Source organism: Aythya fuligula, chromosome 1 (assembly GCF_009819795.1).
Source record: "Aythya fuligula isolate bAytFul2 chromosome 1, bAytFul2.pri, whole genome shotgun sequence".
In the NCBI taxonomy this organism is placed as follows: Eukaryota; Metazoa; Chordata; class Aves; order Anseriformes; family Anatidae; genus Aythya; species Aythya fuligula.
This window is the reverse complement of record NC_045559.1, coordinates 22,202,099-22,226,795: the sequence shown is the minus strand read 5'-3', so window position 1 is coordinate 22,226,795 and position 24,697 is coordinate 22,202,099. Positions and strand designations below refer to the sequence as shown.

General features: G+C 34.7%; 1 protein-coding gene across 5 annotated transcripts in view; it reads right to left on the bottom strand.

Annotated features, from left to right (window-relative positions):
* GRM8 (glutamate metabotropic receptor 8) overlaps window positions 1-24,697 on the bottom strand; it is a 345,739-nt gene that overhangs the window by 126,132 nt on the left and 194,910 nt on the right. For all 5 annotated transcript variants that reach the window (XM_032192752.1, XM_032192777.1, XM_032192743.1 and 2 more), the window contains one exon: window positions 1,429-1,629. In XM_032192752.1, coding sequence (XP_032048643.1) covers window positions 1,429-1,629 — 201 coding nt within the window. The remainder of the gene's footprint in view (window positions 1-1,428; window positions 1,630-24,697) is intronic.

Here is a 24,697-nt window from a genome sequence, read left to right as displayed (position 1 = left end):
GTATTTCATGACATGACATGAAATACAGCAATCTTTAGGGAGAAAAATGTTTCAAGTAAAAAGTGTATAGCTTATCTTTTTATGTTAAACTTTTATGCTAACCAAACGAAAATAAATCACTTTCTTTATGCTTTACCAACACAGACTAAAAAGAATATGAGCTGGAAATGTAGATAATTATCACTGCAAACCTTACAATATGCTGCCTACCTTTGTCATCATAGCAACATTCCCATTTGCCAGCTACAAACTTTGCTCCAGGTTTTCTTTAATATCCCTAAAGAATCATTTTAAACTCCTTCTGTCTTTATATTCCTGGAGACAGGGATTCCCTATTCACAAAAATTGCATAGAAATAAAAAAGGTTTAGAAGAGGAAAAAAATGTGAACTGCAGCCAATATTCATATAAACCAAATGGTCTGGTACATTACCTAAAGCAAAAAATGCTTCCACTTGGAAGCTAAATTCAAAATGACCTTGTGCTTTTTTCAAAAAGGCTGGCAGCTGAGGTCACTGGAGTGAATTGTGATAGACAGTGCTTCTCTCTATAGTTAGAAGGCATTTCTAGTACGTGAATTACCACCAAGTAGGGAAAAAAAGGAAAACATAGCAAAGCACATTGTTCCACTTCCTTGTAAAATAATGGCAAATATAGCCTAAAACAATTATGGGTTTCATGAAATAATATTTAATGAAGTTTTCAGCAACTTTATTTTACCACCAAATACTTTCTACCCTTTTCAATTCTACATTCATAAATTAAGCCTGTACTTTAACAGTCTCTACTGTTGACAGCACAAGCAACAGTAACTGCATTTCCCCAGCAGGCAGATTCCAGCTGCACAGATTATGTAGCATTGTTTAAAAATATATATTGCAGTTGTGCTAGAGCTGACTAAATCACTGAGCAAAAAAAAAAACAATGACATGGAAAAGAAGCTGGAACTGATAGTAAGTCTTTTAACTGAGATTTAAATATGCAAGCTGAAAGAAATTCCACTCTCTTCACTTCTGTAAGGAAATTGTTAACAGTAATTTCAGAAGAAGCCAATTTTCAAAAGGGTATTTTTTCAATTCATTGTCTTGCAAACACAAGAGCAACCTCTGTCTAAGGATTTTATTCTGTCAATAGGACTGCATGAGTCCTCAACTTGTTTCAATAATAGCAGCTTTTCACTGAAATATTTTGATCAACAGATTCTTATTTTTAACATCTGTCTCTTGTGGGAGCAACTTAATGTTAAGAGGAAAAATACACTTGGGATTTCAAAGCAGGTGGAAAAACTCACAGTTCTGACTAAATGAGAACTGCTTCTAATCCTGTGTTTTCCACTGTGCCTTGAAGTATCCTATATATAGAAGAAAACACATCTTGTCACTTCTGAAACATTTAAAGAAGACAAAAAAAAAGAGCACATGTAACTTACCATTAAAGTTTACTGCCCGGATATACGTAAGTAGTTCTTTACCATCAATTGTGCTCATCCTTGGGCATAGACCAATATATCCTGGACAGAGATCTTTGTGCATGTTGTGTAGTGCATAGGCCATGGAATATACTGCATCAATTACAAACTGAACTTTTCCTTCTTGCTCATAGGCTGAATCTCTTGCAATTCTTTCTAAGCCTAAGACAGAAAGAGAAAAAGTCTGTTTACTTCAATATGTATGCATGTGTTTGTGCACATGTGAGCAAAAATTCACAGAAGAACATAAATGATTACAGTTAGATAGATAGGTAAAGTTAGGACTCAGCTATCCATCACCTAAATAAACAAGACAAGGGAAAATATAGCCATCTGGTTTTGCCTCTAATCCTTTTACGTTGTGCCAGGTATATAAACATTATGTTGAGTCCCAGGCTGGGAAACAGGACAGAACATTTCATTACATGAATAAGAAATATATATATATATATATATGCACTTCCACAAGCCAGTAGAAATACAGTTTGCAACTTATTGACTTTCGTTCAACAACTGTTTATTGTTATTTATAGGACACTTCTACAGCAGCTTGACATTCTGTTTCAGATAAATTTAAGGCTACCTTGATTTTTATCTACGTCTATTGCTTGATAAACATTATTTAAACATGTCAGGACAAAAAAGCTGAATGTTTGCCAAGTGATGTGGCCATCTGTCTCCATATTGAAAAGTGCTTATTCTTAGACTTTTTCACTGTATTTGTTAGTGAATTATGCTTCACATTGAAAGCCATGTACTGTTTGTTCTTTTCTACAGGGACATTTTTCCTACAGAGGGAATACAGAGAAAATCAATACATTATGAGATTTTGATTCTACAGGGATTTCCCACATTAATCATCTACCTCCAAATCCAGAGATATCTTTTATGTTCACGGGTGATATTACTAAGTGGAAAAGTTAAAATTAAAGTTCAGAAAAATTATGTTTTAGGCACAACAACCAACCATGTCCTCTGTGGGAATACAGGCATTGATTTCTAAGGCACAGAATTTTCTTTTACAAGGGGAAAGAGGGATTTACGGATCTTGACATGAAATCTGTCCTGCTAAAGTCTACACCCAAGTTCCCATTGACTCGGGGAGCAAAAGACTAAAACCAAGGTTATCTACTAGATAACAGATTCATTCAGTGTAAAACTAATCCATTCATATTATTTGAAACTAAAAATATAAAAATTAACCAAAATTTTATGCACCATTTCTTTAATATTCTTTACCTTATTTTTTGTTTTTATTTCAAAACAGTGTTTTATCAATTCATGATATTAATGTTGATGTATCCAAATTTTGCAAATTTGCATTCCATATGACTGCAAATTTACTGTATGCAAGATCTTTCTTTAGAAAAAATACGCAAGTTCATATGACATGGGAAAAGAATCAGGGACTCTATTCAGAGCCTTCTGTTTGCTTGCTGTACTTCAATGCCACTGTATCACATTACAATGGTAACATATGAACAAATCTGTAATCTGACAATCAGCAGTGTTCAATGTTTTAAAATATCCCTGGGCACTGGGAGCAATAAATAGAACTAAAAAATTATGACAGGCTTTTATTTCTCCTTAGGGAGAGAAATAAAAATGTATTTAGGGATTAAAGGAAGAAAAAGAAGAAAATAAAACAAACAAACAAACAAAAAAAAAACCATGCCTGCTTCTTGAAAAGGTACTGACTGTTACTGACCATGAGAGTAAAGCACATAACTTTGTGACTTATTACAAATAACTCAACTAACACTTTTCAAAGTGTTCTATCTAATGATTGGCAAATGATTAGTAAATTGTGCAACACTACTGCAACCAAGCAAACAGAAAACTTTTCCTTGCACATGCTGAAAATTACATAGTTTCTTGAAATGCATTACCTAGACATGAAAGAGGATATTAAGGATGTAAGAGATGTGGCTTAATTAGATTGCAACTTTATTAACTTATTTCATTTGTGAACTAGCTTCCAACTGTAATTGATGGGTACTGCTTAGGAGCCCTCCCTTAATTGTTCCTGTCTGGTTAAGACAGGAATCAAGACGGTATGCCGGCCAGTCAAGGAGTGAAGGGCAAGTTTTACAGAACTGCTGCAGGCACACAGCAGTCAATAACCTGCATTTTTTCCTGAGAGCTTCCACATCCTCTAGATGTGATGGTCAGGACAGGAAATGTTTGAAGGAGACATAACTCTTTCTATTTCCAAGCCAAATGTAATTCTCCTCACACATCAGACAGACGGATGTGTATGTTGAAGGGTGAAAGGTTGGTGAAAGATAGAATGAAATCCTTTTCTATAATAAATGCTAAGTCATAATGCCATAAAAGCAGCAAACACTTGTGCAAATAAATTGTACTAAGTAGTACAGAATTACAAAAGAAAACAAAGGAAGGAAGGAAGGAAGGAAGGAAGGAAGGAAGGAAGGAAGGAAGGAAGGAAGGAAGGAAGGAAGGAAGGAAGGAAAGAAAGAAAGAAAGAAAGAAAGAAAGAAAGAAAGAAAGAAAGAAAGAAAGAAAGAAAGAAAGAAAGAAAGAAAGAAAGAAAGAAAGAAAGAAAGAAAGAAAATATATATATAGTCTCCTCTGTTACACTGTACTTTAAGCACACACTGGATTTCTATAAATTTCTTCCACAGTTTCTTTCACCTTTACTCTTCAGGAATATGTAAATATGTGATCAGAAACTAATTTATCATATAAATTCCAGATTTAAAAAGATTATAAATTAATTTATTACCACTGCGTGTCTTTCCTTAATTATGAAGGGGTGAACAACATCACAAAATTTTTAAAACTAATTTTTAAAACTTTTAAAACTATAAAACCCAGAAGACAATAGAAGTCTCTGCTTTCCATAAGAGAAAAAAATAAATAAATAAATAAAAACTGAATTACACGTTCTTTCTTCTTGAAGTTTCTCTCCATTTTCTCTTTCCAGAATTCTCAAATGTTGAAAACATTAATTTATAAAGATGACAAGAACTCATCAACTTAAATCTGATTAAATCTGATTATATTACACTGTCCTAAATAAACATTAATGCATAATTGTAAAATGTTTCATATTGTCTGAATCATAAATATATTCATCTACTACAAAGATAATATTACATGTTTGGAAGACATGATTATCATTTGTCTTCAGATTGTATATGAAGTAATAATAGCTTCATTTATATCTTGACACTGAGCTCAGCAAGGCATACTTTTACACACATGGCTGACTTGAAATAATAAAACAATATGTATCTCATAACAGAAATGTTTTAATGCTTCCTTAATGATCACTTCAATTTCTCATCCTACAGTTTTTATTCCATAAAATATTGCTTAGGCTATGTCATTACCAAAAAGACTGTGAAGATTTTTAAAACTCTTGAACCCAGGCTCTTCATACCTGCTTGGTCTGACAGTGTGCCAAGACCTGAGACAAGAACTGGGCTCATGCCATCCTTCCCTTCTCTGATTTCCATACAAAGGAAATCCAGATAAATATGTCATGGTATTTTCCAGCAGGTCTTCCAATCCAGATGTTGAATAGTGCAAGCTTGTGGGGAATCACAGCAAGATGTTAAGACTTTCTCTGACCAATGGGGAAAATACACGTGTACTAATGTTATCATCTTGGGCTACAGAAGAGCTAGGAAGAAATGTATCACAAGCCCAGGAAAAGTGTCAGCCGTTCCTGACTGCCTTTAGTTGGAATCTTTTCATGAACCCCAGAGACCAAAAATGTACAAGCCTGTATAAGGTTGCCATAACTACTCTTGCACTTCCTGAGCGAGAGTGACAAACTGGACTGTAGCAGGAAATATTGTTGGCACACTTTCTAACTGTTTCCCCTTTGTATCTCTGTATCTCTGCAGGGATAAGAGTGTTTTCTGTTCGGGATGGTGGAGCTCAGCTATAGCAGGAAAAGATAAGGAACATAAGTTGAGACATGGATGAGGTAGATAAGGGGCTGTGGCCAGGGATTATCATTTGTGAGGGAAAGAGAAGCAGGTGACATTGTCCTACCCCAAGTAGGATGTTGGAATCAAGAGACTTTGGGTAACATACCCAAGAGAAATGAGGCCTTCACAACAATAAATTAAAATGTATCTTAATTAAAAACTTAACAATGCAATACAGTAAGTAAATTAAGATTAATGTAATATAGCTAAGGTAATGAATTCATACATGGGTGATGATACCACCTGTATGATATAAGTGAAGCAACCAAAACTTGTCATTGATCTCACCAACAGGTGACTGCTGTGGGATATATGTTACACAATTCACCTATATTTTAGAAACTGTCTTCTTAATGATAATCTCAGGGTGTATGTAGATTAAATTTCTGTGCACATGTCCATGGCAACAAGAGTACAGAGCAAACTGTTTATTATTTTCTGGTCTATATAGATAGATAAAAATCTAGATAAGGCAAATGGATATACTTGTTTCATAATTTGTGATACAGGGAAATTTAATAAATTACTTTATTTATCAACTACATAGCTTCGGGAAATACCCAGTTCATCTTACATTTTTGACCAATCCCATGCTGTCTTGCCAACATGTCTGTTTCCAATTTGCATTATTGAAGCAATTTGTGTAAAAATGCAACTGACATTATCTCTCATATTTATTTCTATATTTTCAAGAATCCATCCTATATATATAGTTAAAAATATTATGTCACTTGAAGACCGAATATTAATATCAAAGACCTTGTATACAACAGCTAGTTAGAGCTCCAGGCTTGAACAATGGGGTGCAGGGTTTGAAAAAGGTTTTGTGTACTGGACAGTTTGGAGAAACAGGAGTGGGGGCCAGCTTAGAAGAACAGATGTCAGTGCTAAGCAGGTGCAGTGTGCATGGGACTAGGATACTAATCTCTGGAAATAAAAAAAAAAAAAAAAAAAAAAAGACAGGGTAATCATCAGGTTCCAAGCTTAGAAAGGTAGTGCAAAAAATAGGAACACATAACTAGAGCTCCACTTGGGAAATAGGATGTTTCAATGTGTTATCTTGATTTCCTAATCTTTAGTCAACAGATGGAAACATTCCTCTTTGAAATCTATCAGCAACACATTTTTCAATTTGAGCCACCTTGATTTCTATCATTTTAAGGTTCTTATTCAAAATCAACATTCAGTGTTTACAGAACTGTATGCAGAAACCATTACTTTTATTAATCAACTTTAAAATATTTATTTTCATTTCTCACTGTTTATTGGGATCTATACTAAACACAGATATAAATATAATCTACACTAAATCCATGAAAACATCCAGCCAGCTGTTTGAAAACTCACATGAAAGTTTTAGAAAATTCCTGTTAAAAAACTCTCATCTTCAGTTCTTGCAATGTGTCTTTCACTTAGTTAAAATGAAAATTACTTTATCATCATCATCTGGTAGTGTTATAGCATTTATTTCACTAACCTAATAATATTAATATAATACTTGCGATTTCTTGTGCCACTTTTGATACATCTAACAATGGATAAATATTCAACATCTGCTTGAAAACCTCATGTGAGAAACACTGCTGACTATAGATTCAATTTATACTATTTCAACCTAATTATTGCTATGTTTGTTATTTATTGATGTATGTACTCTTAGGGTTGGTAATTTCTGGTAAAATCTGTGATTATCTAGGAAAAAAAAATAAAAACTTTTATAAACAAAACAAAACAAGGCTTGTATGTCTTCTCCTTCAGTTAGAGGACAGCAATATGAATACCTGCCTTAGCAGTGATAGAAATCCTACTGCAGAAGGGATAGAGTCTCCTAACTATGGATTCGTCACCAACAAGGAAAAATCCCTTTCCAAGAGTTTGTATTCCTCCTGCCTTTCCACATTCCCATCTATTCTTCTTTCATCCTGTCCCCTCTCATACGTGCTGAGTGGCAAATCCACTTTTTTAGGGACTGTGTTGCCATTAAGGGGAGAAAGATCTGTGGGGGTAATAGTGTGAGGACAAGTAATGTTGGAGGATGGAGCGATAATAAAAATGATTTGTGAAAATGATAATAGGCAAAATGGTTACCTGTGAAAAATCTATTCTGCTAGTTACCATTTACCTGCATTTGTTATATATGCTCGAGTGTAATTACTGTATAAAGGCCATTGATGCATCTGTGCAACTCTTGGTTGTTATTTTTGTTTTGTTTTGTTTTCCCCTAACTTACGTGTTTACAAGTTTGGATCTTACATATCTATTAACATTTCATCAGTTTGCAGTTATAATTCACATTTTTCACTCACAGCTAAATTATTTATCTCATTTACTTGGCTCACAAAACAGTTTCAGTTAAGCTGTACTTGGAAGCAAGCAAAATCAAAGATAAATATTATTGTGTTGGGATTGATCTTTCTCTGCATGTCAATCACTGTCACAGCTAAATCACTAGCACTTTTAAGTAGGCTCCCACCACTCTTTAGCTCAGGCATGAAAGTTCTCTATCTGTCAGAATTTGTTAGAACTTCCCATCTTTGCAGCTAGTTTTTCCTCAGAAAGTTGTCATCTATAAATATTAGCCATTTTAGCAGTCTCAGCAGGAAGCACTATGGTGCTCCCATTGCAGTCTTCCCTGATTATTCAGTTGCTTTCCTTACACATTGTAGAGAGTTTGCTTTCTTGGAACAAATAATGCAATAGAGATCGTTAGCTTCAGTTACTGAAATTTCAGGGGGTGATGTACTTTTACAATGAAGGAGTTGAGCTTTCTAGTAGCCACATGGTAACAGTGATGCTTGTTCTGTACATAAGTTAGTCCACAGAGAGCCCCATAAAACTTTTCTGTAATAGTATAATGTCAGTTTAGAAAGCAATTCAGAGAGGAAGCTAAGGATTATATCAGTTTTCTTTCTTAGCCATTCCAAAAAGAAAATTGAGGATGCATAGGCAATGATAGTTAAATGATGCAGTTTGACTGTCCATTCTTCAACAACTAACAGAAGAGGTTTTGTGAATTGGTACCTGATGCAATTTTGGAAGGGTTATACTTTATGCCAACTCACCAGAATATATATATAGCAAGACCAATTAGTAAAGGTCTGAAAAAACAAATTAAAACAAAACAGTTTTTCAACCCAAGAGGAATGTGGAGATTTTAAAATAGATCCTACGCAGAACTGGGCTGAAACTTCATACTTTCAGAAAACAATGCAAACAGAATAGCCAAAATAATACTTCAGGTGAGTGAACATGTTTTAATAATTTTCACTTTTACTTCGCTTTAAATGGAAAACTGGATTTTTTGTTTGTCTGGTTCTTTAAATGGAGGACTTAAAAAAAAAAAAATTAAAAAAATTCCCTGCACACAAACATTTTTCATTGGAAATACCATAACATTTTTCCTGACCTTCACAGTAAATCAGATTTTTTTTTTCAGCATTACACTTCTAAAAATGCACAATAGTATACATCAAAGTTGAATTAAACCATAATTCTGGTCACTTTTCTTTTTCTCTCTTTTTGTTCCCACAGCTATATGTGACATTTACTTTCTAAGTGTTTTCACTCAGAAAAAAACAAATCAAGTTGCATTGCTCATTTTGGTGCTTTGAGTCACTAACAACACTTTAAATATTCTTATCAGAGTGAAAAAAAATACACAAAACCCTCTTCTAGTTATTGCTTTCTCGTTGCTTAATTAAATGTCATTGAAATACTGTTTAAAAATTTGGTTAGCACAGGCATTCAGAACTCTCATACATGTAAAACTTCAGTCTACGACATCTACCAGCATCAGTATTGTGTACAACAGTGTCTTGATGATCCAAGATTTGCTCTGCTGTTAGGCTAAGCAGTACTGACTACATTCAAATAATGATATGACACTGTTGGAAATGGTTTCCACCAATCTAAGAACCATGAAACATATGTAAAAGATGCATCAAAAATATGGTGGGATAAGTAATCTCTCCTTCAGGTCCAACAAGCAATATCAGTGGAACTGGTCACATAGGAATATATTATTTAGTGAGGACAAAACTCAAAGCTATGTATAACATTACAAAAAGTTTTATTACTACGTTATCAACTGACTGCTGCTTTGAAACTTGCAGGCAGAGCATTATCAGTGTTACTGCCAGAAGATACTTGTCCTCGAAAAATGGTGCTCTGGCAGATCTCCATTCACTGGTTCACTTTCTGGTGGCAATATATCTGACAACCTGAGAGCACATACCTGTTCCAGAAATACCTACAGCCAAAAAAAAAAAAAGACACTGCAGGAATTTGAATAAAAGGGAAAGAGAGAGAATTGGGGCATTAAGAGAGGATCCACAGCAATTAATAAATCTGATATTATAGTATGTTTTGTTAGCTTTTCTCGAAGTTTTATGTCAGACAGAAAATTACTGTCAGATTTTGCAAAACTATTTATCATTCGTTCAATGCATATAAGGAAGAAATTTTTCATGATGAAGATGGTGAGACACTGGAACAGGTTTTCCAGAGATGCTGTGGATGTTCCATTATGGGAAGCATTACAAATCGGGTTGGATGGGTTTTTGAGCAACCTAATCTACTGAAAGATATCCCCGTCAGTAAGCAGGGGTGTTGGACTTTATTATTTAAGTGTTCCTTCCAATCCAAACCATTCTTTGATTCTATGATTTTTCAGATTTCCTAAATATTTATACAATTATTAAATGTAACTCAAATCCCATCTTGCTTCATCTGTTTTTATTTTAGGATGGACACTAAAGTATCTCATGTCTCAGATTTCCTTGTGTCTTATACCCTTATAAGTTTATGTTTTATATTATAGCATTTACAAGTGTTAGTGATCCACTGCTTCTTACATTCTTTTTTTTGTATTTCCAGATTTAGTATGTATTAAAGTAATAGAGTTTATTTGATTTTATGTTGGACTATTTGATTCTATGTTGGCATTGGACTTTTTTAACCCTTTAGTTGTATATATTGTACATTACATATGAAAATACAAATTTAATGCATTGTCTTCAATTAAAATAATGCCAAACATAAGATTGCTGCTCTTTGTTTTACATATATCTATATATCAGTACATATTTACAAAAATAAAAAATAAAATAATAACAATCAGCTGCAAATGTGAAGCCATGAGCTAATTGTCATTCTCTAAATTCTACAGAAACAGGGATTTTTAGCCTCAGAAGTTGTCAGTTTGTAAATGAGGCATGTTATTTGTCTGATTTTTGTACAGGAAAAAAATGGTTTAAATTATATCATAAAATTATGTGTTTGACATAATTAAAGCATGTCACAAATTTAATCTGACCTTTCTAAATTAAATAATATGAAGATAAAGGAGAAAACTTGCTTACTATTTGCTAACACAGAGATCTAAGAACTACTTCATCAAAGATATATTTTAAAAGTTATTCAAATTTTAAGTTTCAAAGTCAGCTCAACTTTTGTGACTTTACTTTGAATTTCTCTACCCATAAATATAAATGTTTTCACTAATAATAGCAAATAAAATAAGATAATAAAATGGAAGCATTTGACAGTCCCCATACAACTTGATCTTCTCTAAAGTCTACAAAAATTTGCCACTGTTGTATATCCTGTTCATTTGATAACTGGGATCTAAAGATATGCTCAGGAATTTCAGTACTGCTCCTTGGTAGCCTAGAACACTCTTTCAGTAGGTACAATCTATCAAGCATGAATACAAATTTTCTGAGAAATCACCAATCCCAGAATAGGGTCAGAACACCAGTGAGTGTTAGCACAAGCAGACAAGCAAATATTTTGCTGAATTTCTCTAATTAAAAGGGGGCAAAAAAATCATGGAAAAATCATGGTGAGAATGTAGAAAGAACCTACATATTCTAACATAGATTACCCATGTGAATTTCTAACTATGGTAAGAAATTGCTATGAAATAGTCCAGGAACATAGGTGGAAATAACTGATATTATTCTAAAACCCCATAGATGTACGCACTTCTAATGCAGACTTCAGTGTATAACTACAAAGCCTAAGCAATAGCTATCAGCTTCAGAAAGGTTTCAGTACAAGCAACTGTTGTCTGTTAGCATTTAATCTCAGAGGACCTAAGGTGCGTAGCAACAGTATGTATAAAAATCCTTTCCTCTGCTTATTGACTGCGAGAGCTGTTAAGTTTAAACTTCAGACTATAAACTCTTGGGACTTTTGTCCTCAGGAGTATTATTTTTAGTTACAAACTTGATTGAGACCTTGCTTAGAAGAGGCCTTCCTTGTCATTGGAAAGTATTTGCTGGAAGCATAAACAGCCATAAAGGTATCTAAGCACATTGGTTTCTTAAGTATCTATGGTCACTATTTGATTTGACTCTTTTCAGAGACAAAAGGGTTAAGTTACAACAAGACTTGACCAAAAAAGTTGCAACATCTGAACTAGTTATATTAATGACTATGGACTGGATGTTTAGTTTCTCACTTCTGTGAGAAATTCTGCAAAAGTAGACTAATTCAGACTGCAAACAGTTCATAGTCAGCTATTTAACAAAGACAGCATCAGCTTGAGATGTTATTATGCCCTTTTCATTATCCATTGGTTGGCTTGTTATTAATCTGTGAGTAGGAATGCAGGCCTTCGCAGCTGAGCTGATGGAAAGAGCTTCATGTGGGGGCCTCTCCTCTGATTTACAGAAATTTAGGCTGAATGATCTGCCCCTACATCAAATAAGGTCCATATGTGATGGCTGCTCTGGTTTGGTTTGAACTCTGCAAGCTAAGGGGCATCTCATCAGGGCCATTTCTGCAATATCTGATGCATTGTGTATGCAGAGAATTTAAACAAAGGTTCGGAATGTATTGTGAATATCCACTTGCACTAAGTGGTTCAATGTAATGATTTCACATCGAGTAACAGATAATATTTGTTCATTAGCTTGTGGTGTTTCCTTACAGTTAGTTGCTTAGATAGGGATGCATCTCATGCAATCTTAGTGATCTGGTAATTCATTGTCTAGCCTAAAAAAAGCTTTTTTTACTTCCAAAAAGAGGTAGGAAACCCCTGACTATAATTCATCTCAACCCCTCTGAAAAAGGAAGCATCTAAGGAAATGGTCCTTAAAAAAAAGTGCCCACCTGAACTGATTTGTTCTTGTGTGATTATTTATTTAACTCTTAAAACAAATATTAGGCAACATAAATCCCATACCCCTAAAAAACACGTCTTTCACTAATGTTGAATTTAAACAGCAGTTCAATGAAAAATATCCCTTTTGTCAAGACACAAAACTCAGTAAACTCACTGTGGTGTCTGGCATTTCCATTGAGAATGGTTTCTCCTCCATTGTTTAGCTTCTTGTCCACATACACTTTCCTCCCTCCCAGGTGTTTCTCACTTAACTGAAGGTCTGAGATTCTCGCAGCTGCCAGCTCACACATCCCACTCCTGTTCATACTTGGTGGTCTGGGCTTGTATTATTTTCCTTTGCTTACTCTGTCAACAGCACAATGCTCTTTAACATTTTCTTCAAGGTCTGTGAGACAACTATGTAGTCCTCAGAGGAAGCCTAATGCTAGTATCTCCCACAGTGTCTTGTATGCTGTCTACTGTTCAGTCTGCTGCTATGAGGATAGAGACTTAGAACCATCAGAACAAAAATGCAGTTGTGCTTATGTTTTCTCACAATGTCTGCAAGGATTGAGTTTAGATATGAAAGAATACAGAGCATTTGGTTTAGCTCACAGGACTGCATGTTACTACCTAGGAGACTATCATGAGAAAGGATTTCAAGACAAATGCAATGAAAACCAATGTAAAATGAAAATAAACATAATAAAAGATATAATAATTTCACTTTGAGTTATTACTGGGTTTATACATGTATTCACAGCAGAAAACATCCAAGAGGAAATTTTTGTAGCTGGACAAAATAGAACTAGTCATGATGGAGTTCCCATGTGGAATTAGAGGGTGTTTCTTTCAGGAAGAAACAGCGGGAGGATTTTTTCAACTGCAACCAAAAAGGAAGAGAAAGAAAGAATGCTTTTCATGACAAAAGGACAGCTACCAATTTAAGCATGTGAAAAGATCCAATAGCAACTTTTTACAATATTAAAAGCTGAAGAAAATGTTGTATTAACTTTTCCATTTGCCCTATCCAATGTCTCTTCCTGCTGTGTCCCATTTTAATGATACCATCATATTGCAGGAAGTAGGGCATGAGGAGTAAAAGAAATAGTTGATTTCAGTGGTGTGACCAGTAGAAAAAAAAAATAGTAGAATGTAAAAGAATATTAAATACTTTTTTCTTTCCATTTTTCACTTTTCTTTAAGAAAAAAAATATTGGTCAGAATGGGAAATGTGGATTCAAGATCTCTAAATTGCTATAGACTATGCTATTATAATGCATTACTGTTGAAGTAAACCTATGTTCTTTACTAGCGATGGTGAAATACCACTTTCTTTTCTAAATGAGCAAACTTGTAGACAACAGATGATACATAAGATTTTCAACAGGTGAAAAACTGCAAATGAAAATCTGTAATTTCCTCATTGTTCCAATTAAAGGTATTTTTCAGGTCTTTATAAAAATAAAAGCACCATAAATTAGAACTAAGCAGCCAGTTAATAGACTGCTTGATTTCATGATCAGGACATGGACAATTTGCTTCTGTAAGGGATTTCAGTCTAAAACAGGAAGACACTTTACGCACAAATACTACATTCCCACAACCTAGAAGATTGCTAGTTCTTTAAGCGCAAACTAATTAGAACTGATTGGCTTCATTTCTAAATTAGGGACATTAGGGGGTTTCCTCCTTTAGCAGGTTTTTTGCACACACTCCATTGGCAGCATTCTTATAGCTGCATATATTCTGTCTTCAACAGGGCAAAACTGTGACAAAACTTGAAGAAAAGTTCCCTGGTAGAAGTGCTGTCCCTTTCAGATACAGTGAATCAATTTGTTCTACTTGCTTCCTGTGTTTGAATCAGAGCAATTATCAACAAACAGTGATGCAGAGGGAAGGAAAAGGCTTATCTGGAGATAGTATTTCAGAGGTGGTGTGTAGAAGATATGCTGTCAGAGCTTCTTCAGCAACTTTGAGCATTATCATGCCTGAGACATACTAAATGAGACAGTGCTGAACAAGATGCTCATGACTAAGCAAAAGACAACATCCAGAAAAATATAAAGACCTCCCCATACAGTTCAATTTAGGCTTCTAATATTAAAAGTAGCTAAAAACATTCTTGATTGCATAAACACCTTTACACCCTTAAACTTTATGAAAGTGCCTGAAGTTCTATTATTTCACACAGCTAAAAACAGGGCCATCTTGAGGGTCTGAGGGCCTTTCTCTTCTGCCCAGGGCCATCTAGAATTAATGGTACAAACAATTTGAATTTCTCACAGAGGATAAATCCAACAAATACATCTGAATACACCAAAGTCACACTGAGTTTAGCCATCAGACACTCATCTTTTCCTTAAAAGTCTTCGTGATTAAACATTTTCTCAGGAATCATAGAATCATAGAATATCTGAGTTTGAAGGAACCCACAAGGATCACTGAGTCCAACTCCTGATCACACAAAAAAATAAAAATAAAAAAATCAGACCTTGTGTCTGAGAATGTTGACCAAACGCTTCTTGAACTCTGGCAGGCTCGGTGCCATGACCACTGTCCTGGGGAGCCTGTCTCAGTGCCCGACCACCCTCTGGGTGCAGAACCTTTCTCTAACCCCCAGCCTGACCCTCCCCTGTCCCAGCTCCATGCCGTTCCCTCAGGTCCTGTCGCTGTCCCCAGAGAGCAGAGCTCAGCGTCTGCCCCTCCGCTCCCCTCATGAGGGAGCTGCAGGCCGCCATGAGACCTCCCCTCAGCCTGCTCTGCTCTGGGCTGAGCAAACCCAGGGACCTCAGCTAATTTTCATGTCTTGTCCTCTGGACCCTTTACCATCTTTGTTGCCCTATTAAATCCCTCCTGTAGGTGCCAGTATGCTAGTAAAAATAACATAATAAATATGCACAGTACTGTTGAAGCATAAGCTTTCTCTTGATGAGATATAGTCAGATTGTCACATTTTACTACTTATATCAGCGAAAACCCTAGCATTAATTGTTATGAGCAAAGTGAGGCTTCAGACTTGCAATTCACTGCACATTGTGTTATAACTATATTCTGATCCCAAAGTTGTGGGTTTTTTTTCATCAGTTATTTCTACTGATAATATGCACCCCCAAAAAAAGTAAATGTTTAGTATTTTTTACTCATCACTGTAACCTTGAGAAAGTGTGAACCTGCTTGGTTGTTCTCAGGCACTCTGAAATAAAATAAAAAATATTCTGACTTTTGTGCTTAAAGAAAAAAAATGTGATAGCCATTATAATATCATAAACCTATTGTAGTAACTTAAAGCTGGTCAAAAGTCATTTTTCACCCAATCTTGAACAAAATTGAAATATTCTCATCTACTTTTTTTTACAATGCATTTTACAGTTGTAGGTATACTTTTGGAGAAATCAAAACTCCTCCACAGAATGCTACTATCTTGTTCCAATTTACCAAGTGGAGTTTGATCTCATCTTACCAGGGCTATTTCATTTTCCCTTATTCTTATAACTTGTATCATAACCTTTTACTTACAGACTGAAGACAAAAGCCTCAAAATCATTAGTGTTTCACCAGTATATTAGATGCACAAATTTATTCTTGAGCCTCTCCATCTTAATAATCTTAATATATTTATATCTTAGTCCATATTTAAATATAGCCCCTCTGTATACAAATAATCTGGGGAAAGCTCAACAGAGAGGCAGCAAGAGGTTTAGGAAGCTAGAGCACTTGGCCTGTGAGGAGATGAGCTTTTTCAGCCTTGAGAAGACACAGCTCAAGCTGCATGAGGAGCAGTTCTCAGTGCCTACAAGGAGATGGAACCAAGATCTTCTCTAGAGTGGTGTGAGGACAAAAAACATTTGGAATAAATTGAAATGAGAGATTTAGACTGATATAACCTTTTTCCCATGAGGATCATCTGGCAGAAAGGACTTCCTGCGGTCCTTTCCAATCTGAACTGTCATATGATCCAACCCAGATGTCACTGCACAAAAAGGTTCCAATGGAATTCAGTTGGTTAAGGACAATTTACAGCCCCTCCAATTTTGCTTCAAAATCTGGTGTAACATGAGAATACCAGAGGGGTAGTGATAAGAATTTTATTATTTAAGACATATTGCACTATTTTCTGTTACAGTAAACTGGTTCCTTACTTAACAGTAGACTCAGTCTGACATTCTCTATTTTCATTTAATTGAAGAGAGGGCACCTGGAGGGATAGACATTCAAACGTGACCTAGATCATTTAACTCAGAGAAGCTGTAGTCAGCCTCTTATTTTAACATTCTCCAGTCTTATGGGTATGTACACTTAGTTACCCTAAATTACTTAGTAATACATAATAGCCAATATGTAATTCACAGAATGAGTATCACTGTAAACAATGTAAACAATATTTTTAAATTTCTGTTTCCCAAAAGCTATGTTAAAACCTAAACTGGATATAATGATATTCAGAAAGAGAACAAGAAAGGAATGATAGTGAAACAGAGTAACAGAGTAATTACTATTCAGGATATAGAAGAACAGAGACTTTTTTCTAGCTGTAATCAGTGTATAATTATGGCCCCACAAACAAGGCAACACATAAAGAAATAACTAGAAACTAGTAGCTTGCTCTATGCTATAAATCCGTGGAATCTTCAGGCTTTTTATCTTCATTGCCATTAGAGACAATTGTAAATCTGCATTTTCTAGGCTTCAGCTCTCTTCATCAGTAGCACCATCCAGATGTACATGTTAATGTTCTGTAGAAGCCAGTTTAGTTAAAAAAAATAAAAAAGTGTCATGGAGAATGACAAATAAACGTTTACTTCCTCATTTATTTATTTTAAAGAAAGCAATGCATGATGGGCAAGTGGTTCCCTCTTTTGTGCATGAGAAATAATGCAATAACAAACCAAACATAAAACATTTTTCACAAGATTAAATAATGAATACACATCACAGCTGGCCTACAAGGCATCAAGTTATCATCTGTTATGATTTCAACTTCTTTATGAATTGAGTTAAGCAAAAACTTGTCAAACAAAGAAATACAGGGACTTCATCAGCCTCTCCCACAGATTAGAATGTTTTCAGAATTCTACTTTTTCCTTTAATTTATATGTATTATTTGGTTGGAACACTGAAGAAAAAAAAGTGAAATATTAGTGAAGGCTAAGTGGTGCCATTACACACTGATTAGTGAAGGTCTTGCCAATAACTATTGCCAAACCAGATAACTGCTGAAAGATTATTTGCTTTTCTGGAATTTTGGGAATACATCAATTAATTTATCTTCATTAGTTACTATCTGTATTCACCATACAATTAAGTGAACATAATGTATTCCACATAAACAGTATTAAAACTGGATGTTTTGGTGATTGGGTGAAAACAGGGTGAAATTGGTTTTATTACACATTTTTTAATTGCTGTAATAATTTTATTCTTATAAATGCAAAGATATAAAAATACAAATGGCACTATCATCTGTTACAGTAGACCAATTCATTCTCAAAAGTGATTTAAAAAAATCAAAATTAAATGTACACAATATATACGCACACACTGAGTGAATAATACATATTTAATTATTTCTTTACTTTTTTCTCTTTTTCTTGCCTGGGAGGAATATATACTTTATTAAAGCTTCAGAGTCTGTGACCAATACCTTCACTATGTGTTCTTGGTGGGAATTATTTTATAAAGCAGATTATTTATCTCATAAGAAATCTCTCACAGATCGATGAAACAGCTTTACATAAAGAGGAACTGCAGAATCTGGCCTATATTTCATATTATTTGGCTGAGAACTTAATGGAAATAACTCTGGATTTGTTATTTGCTCATAAAAAGCAACTCATAAAGTTGTCCATGATAAGGACTGTCAGTAAGGAAGGGAAAAAATAAGAATCTTTGGAAAGCTGCACTAGAAACTGTGACATACCAGTGAGAAAAGCTAGTTCAAGAAAGCTAACTGAGAGAAAACAACATGTTCTTCCAACTGTTTAGGAAAAAAAATAAATGAATTTTTGTTACCCCAGAGTAGGATAACCTTCCCACAGTAAGAGAAGAAGGAAAGAGAAAAAGAGAAATCATGCAGAGCCCTGAAAAATAAGGCTTGCTCTTAATATTTTCACCTGAGGATGGAAAGAATGTTAACAGCATTTGCTGTAACTACATCTAACTTCACTCATTTGTTAGTTGATGTCACTGTTTCTTGTCACTCTCATGGGATCTGGCAGAAACTAGCCTGGCTCTCCCATTTGTTGTGTAGGGGAGGGTCATGGCAAAGTCTCCAAATTGTAACTAACTTTGCCTAACTCAAGTTTGGCCCTGTCTTGCCCATGCTTCATTCATAAAGTTTTCAGACTGAAATGTACAGAATCATTGAAGAAAGTTGGTTAAATAGGAGTAATAGTAGCATCGTGGTTTATGTTTATATGTATATATATATATATTCAAAATATATTCCTACTATGAACTGCAAGTGAACTTCTAGAATTGGTCTGGTTTCAGTGAAACACTAACAAAGGTCTTACGAAGAGATATACAATATAAAAATAAAAATACCGCACAAGGACTTGTATCTCGTCACACAGAAGTCTCCCTGAGTGTTATCAATAAACATACCTTGCTGATTCCTTTTCAAGATTAGACTTCCAAGGTTATTTTCTGACCAAGGAGACTGCTCAAAGACTGTTGTATTGTTTGCTAAGCCAAAAACAAAGGCTAAATGGTAACAACATGCCAGTAAAGGATAGCTATGGCTGAGGAGGCCTTCTCTGAAACACAGACTTGATATATAGATGGGAGCTACGACAGATAGATCAATGGTATTCCTAATAGTCTTGTTAGTACATTCATGCTCTTATTAGTATGTAACTGCTTTGTGTATTCATCTTGCCTGGATGGGACTGAAGCAAGTCTACTTTTCTTATCCAGGTCTTCTCAATTGCTAACTCAAAAGTAATTACATTTATCACTAGATGGACCTGACAGTCCTGATGTCACCAGAATATTGGTAGCATTTAATTTCAGCACCTCTCAGAATCTCCTTTGGCAACATTGTGTATACAATGAATAAAGTGAATGACAAGACTCACTTTTTTTTTTTTTTTTTTTTTTTAAGTCTCCACACCTGAGAGCTGTTGCTGAAACAATTCAATATGTAAAACAGGAAATACAATAACAAGTGGTTTGAATTCTAGCATCCCTGACTCTTCTTAAAAAGCTATAATCTTTCTTTGATGAGCTGATTTATTTTTTTTTAATTCTTTTATATAAAACTTTTGTTCCAGTTCAAGGCAGATTCATGCTGGCATACAACCACCACAAAAGCTATGGTGTTTATTATCATAGATAGCAATATATCTTATTATTATAAGCACAGTTATAAGCATTATTAGCATAAATAATAATATAAATTGCAAATCTGTTGTGTGTTGTCCTTCTGATGCTAGGAAAGCAGCACATTAAAGTGACCACTTCTGCGATCAGGAGACACAAACACTTCATCAAGGAACAGTTTTGGAACATCCCTTTGCTCTACTGCTGTTTAACTGCATTAAGTTCACAGACAAGCACTGCCCTTATAATTCATTAGAGCACAGACTCTCAAAAGAGGAAGTCTGTTTAGTCTATCTCTATCATTGTAATGACAGTAGAAACACAAAATAGCCTGTGGCTCTGGGTGAGTTAATTATCTACTACTTTTTTTTTTTTTTTCCTGGGACACTGTCTTGAAGTACTAACACATTAACCTTGTAGACTGTTCTCTTAGACCTTCTGCACAGCTTGAGATTACTACTAGTCTCAACTGGTTAGTGTCAATTTTCCTGCTCTCCGGGGTTACTCAGGTCATTCTTCAGTGCTTGGAAGATTAATTTTCCTCTTAGGGACAGGGTAAGTTAAAGTGTACAAACACTTAAATTAAGTGATGGAACATACTCTGAATAGAGAAAAACCTAAGCAAGACAAATCTGTTATTTGTCCCAATGAAACTGAAATTCTATCAGTGAACAAGACCTTTTTTTCCAGTACAGTATTTATTCATACCTACTCTGAAAGTATATCCAAAATATCACTTTTAATGAAAAGGACTAGGACTCTCCAACAATATACTTTGGTTTGCCAGTACCATAAAGGTCATACAAGTTCATTTACATTTAAATATGATATAAATATATTTTTGTATATATACATATATATAATAAATAGATCATATTTATATTTGACACAGAGTGAATCTTCACCTGTATTTATGTTTACTTTGAAAACCATTATATAACTATCCTTGTAGTATAATGCAAATACAAATGCAGTATACATTTAGCAGAATATTTTAAGTACAATACAGACACTAAAATGCTAAATGTACAATTTGCCAACTGATTGAATGTTGTAATTTCAGCTTTTACTTTCCACTGCCTTTGGACAATGGAACTAAATTCAACAAATTTACATTTTGCTTATTGGCATGAACACTATCCTATTGAAAGCAATATTGATTCAACCCATTTGAGTTGTTGCCATGTAGTTTCATTGGAAACAGGATGTAATTTTTTTTTATTTTCAGTTCTGAAGAATTGCTGCTTTTTTTTTTTTTTGTCTTTGAGTTGCTATGTTTTAATAATACTCTTCTTAATTAAATTGAAACTTTTGTAAGAAAAATATAACCTATTACTGTCATGAAATCAGTATCTTTTATGAGCAGAAGCCTACACACAGCGTCATTTCAGATTCCTCCCCTTTTTTGAATTTAAGAGCATGTTTCTTGATACTAATGTCTAAATCATTGATAACTGACTAGCATCTGAGGCAAATGCTTTTAGATCACTATACAGTCTACAGAATGCTGTTCTACATCAAAAGCCACCAGCTTTGTGAACCTGTCGCAGAAGAATTTCTTCAATCTGACCTCAAGGCACAAAAGAAGAAAGTGACAAGCTCCTGAAAGATACGGACAGTGGTTCTCATTATGCCCTAGTAAAAGGCATCTGTCTTTGCAAAATTTAAAGATTCTGCTTCCAAGCTCTCACAGCACATATCTGTCCTACAGTTTCTGGGAAATACAATAAAACTGGTGCCATCTTTCAGTAAAATTCAAGTTTTTTAAGTTACCTCGTGAAATTTGATCCCAAAGTAGTCTAGTTCTGGAATGAGCAAAAACTGGTCTTTACTAGGAAGAAGTTGTGAAAATCAAATTTATGAAAGTTTCAGTCATACCTAAGTACTACCTGGCATCTAAATTAAACTCTATCAAAATCACAACCAACCTAGTATAGTTGCTTTGCAATGCATTAAGCCATATAGCTGGAAATCTGACAGAAACACAGAAGATATGCATAACAGTAGCCACTAACCATTTGTTTCAGATAATTACTGTGTGTAATAGAATTATAAGCCTTTAGGAACACTCCCATAAAATTATTAACTTCCCAAGATGCTCGTATTTCTGCTTTAGGTGACTTTCTTTTCACCTCTGTTATAACATTTCACAGCCCCTAGCTCAATGCTGCTGTTAGGAGGAGACCAATTCAGTTGGGTCTTTAGTCTATGGTTGAATGTGAAGGCTTAGTAGGGCAAACAGATAAGTCTCTTTCACTGTATGTAGCTCCATAACTCTAATACTTTGATAACACATTGCTGAAATTTGAATATTTGCATTTGATTTCCATTACAATATATGGAAGACTAAGATGTCTGGGTCACCACAGCAAGTTTACACAGGTCTGTATTGATATAGCTGGACAGGCAGACAGACATACAGATAAGCATTCACACACACACAAATAGAGGTTCAAAGCAGGAGATGGATTTAATTCACCTAAAAGCACTTAAAACCACCCCCATTTTATAAATAGTAGCTGAAGATTTTCAAAGTTTTTTTCTTTTTTTTTTTTTTTTATATGGAATATATTTATCTGATTTTTTTTTTTTTCATCTGCAAAAAGATCATATTAAGATCTTTAATTTCTCTATGAAGGATTCCAGTCTGAGAAGATGATTTCAATTGTACAAATTTTATATCTAAAATAGTATTATTGAAGTATATTTCTTCTACATTCATATTAGTAAACAAAGCAGGGCTGGGTTTGTAGCTTAAGCACAGTGCAGTTTTCTGTACTGCTACATTTTTAACCTGGGCTGATGATACCTGGTCCTGTTGGCACCACACACTGTCAGGATGCAGCCATCCGTTTATGACAGGGTGACAAAGTTAAGCTATGACTGATGATTTCTGGCTGGATGGGACCTACTGATGCCACCTCTCTCTTCTACTTGCACTGCTTGATGGCTGCAGGATGGCAGCAGCAGCAGGGCAGCTCCCGCTGCTCCCCAACAGCTGAACCCAGATATATCCTTACCTATCTTACACTAATGCCATCCCCACCAACAGGGGGAACAGAATAAATAAATAAATAAATAAATAAATAAATAAAGCTACCTGCCTGCTATTTGTTTACACCATTCAAACAACCCTTCACAAGAGAGAAATTGCCTTTCAGAAACAAGGCATTTGGAAAGAGCAGTGATATGATTTCCTCTCTCTACACAGCCTGTTCTCGCAGATTTTATTTTAACTAAAGTACCTTTCAGAAAGGAGGACCGCGTCAGTACTGGAATTCCTGAACTGATTTACTAGCTATGCTTTACCTAGCCTTTGTATGACACAGTTCTAACATCTTCACTAAAATAAACAGCAAGCTCGGTCATTTACATGCCTTATTGCTGCTAACCCATTCAATCAGCAGTTTGTTCAGCTAGTATTGAAATATTTCTGAAATGCCTTCAGCTTTAACTCCTCCAAATCTTTTGATGATATTTTGTGGGGATATTATTTCTCTGGTCCAGAAAGAAAAAGATAAAAAAGAAAGGTGAGGTGTTCTATTCTCTTAGAGAAATTTCCAATTATTAAGTGCTCAGAGTAGCACTAATATTTGCAGGACTCTAACATCTTTCACTCCATTCTAAAGTAAAACTTTTTTCTCATTAAAATACAATGAGTACCTTTTACATCCTCCAAGACTTCTTATTGGTCATAAAATAAGTTGAGTTTAAAAATAATGAGCTACTGATGTAGGATTAATGCTTGATTATCTTTATGAAGTTGATAATAGTGACTTTTACAAAGATTTGCCAGAATTAATGGGCCATACGAAACTGACACAGAAAGGGCAGTCATTGCTCAATTATTTTCATTAGAAGCACTTTTTTTTTTTTTAATGGTGGTGCTCATGATAGAAGGTGTCATATCTTTTTCAGATAAAATTATTGTAAGACACTATGCTTCATTTACGCTTGAGATTTGGAAAATATGACTGTCAAAACCAAATAATTTTGGTTCTTTCTCATTTATACCACAGCAATGATTTATTTATTTAAACAGAATCACATATTTGAGAGCTCATGATGGGAACATGAATGCAAAAGGATTTTGAATTTAGAGACAGAAGACAATATAATTATATGAACTGCACACAGCAGTATCTATTTATCTGTATTTCCTGCTGCTTGAAAATGAATCGAAGTTACAATGTAAATAAACCAGTGTTTGGCTTTTTAAGACTAGAATGAGAATGACAAAAATGTATAGATTTCAGTAACACAGGACTAAGTATATCCACTCTATCCAATCAGAAGTCCTAATACAGATTGTTCTTCAGCATCACTGGTATGGCTGCTTGAAATCCACCCATCTTTACTCAATAAGACTATTATACTCATTACTGGGTTTGATTCATCTCAAGTTCACAGCCAAAAAAAGACACTTATGGAAAGTAATCACAGCTTTCTCTGTTTCACTACCTCTGTAGACGTAGATAGACTTAAACATAATACAGAAAGCAGTGAAGTGAAGACCAGGAAAAGTGGAGACTATTTTGACTTCTGGTTTCAGCAGTCACAAATCCTCCATGGTATCTGGCATACCCTCAGAATAACCCATCTTCCTCCCTCATAAGCAAATTTCTGTTCAATTCAGGGGTCTAGATTAAATTAGCCATGGTAATAGTCGTAATAAACAAATGTGTGTGTATATACATACATATATATGTATATATTTCAATTCTATTTCTCCCTTAACTCTCCCAGAGAAATAAGGTCTCTCAGTAGGAGAACAATCTCATTAACCTGACTTTTCACAAGAGGATTTTCTGTAACGTTTCCAGCCCTGTAAAAGTCA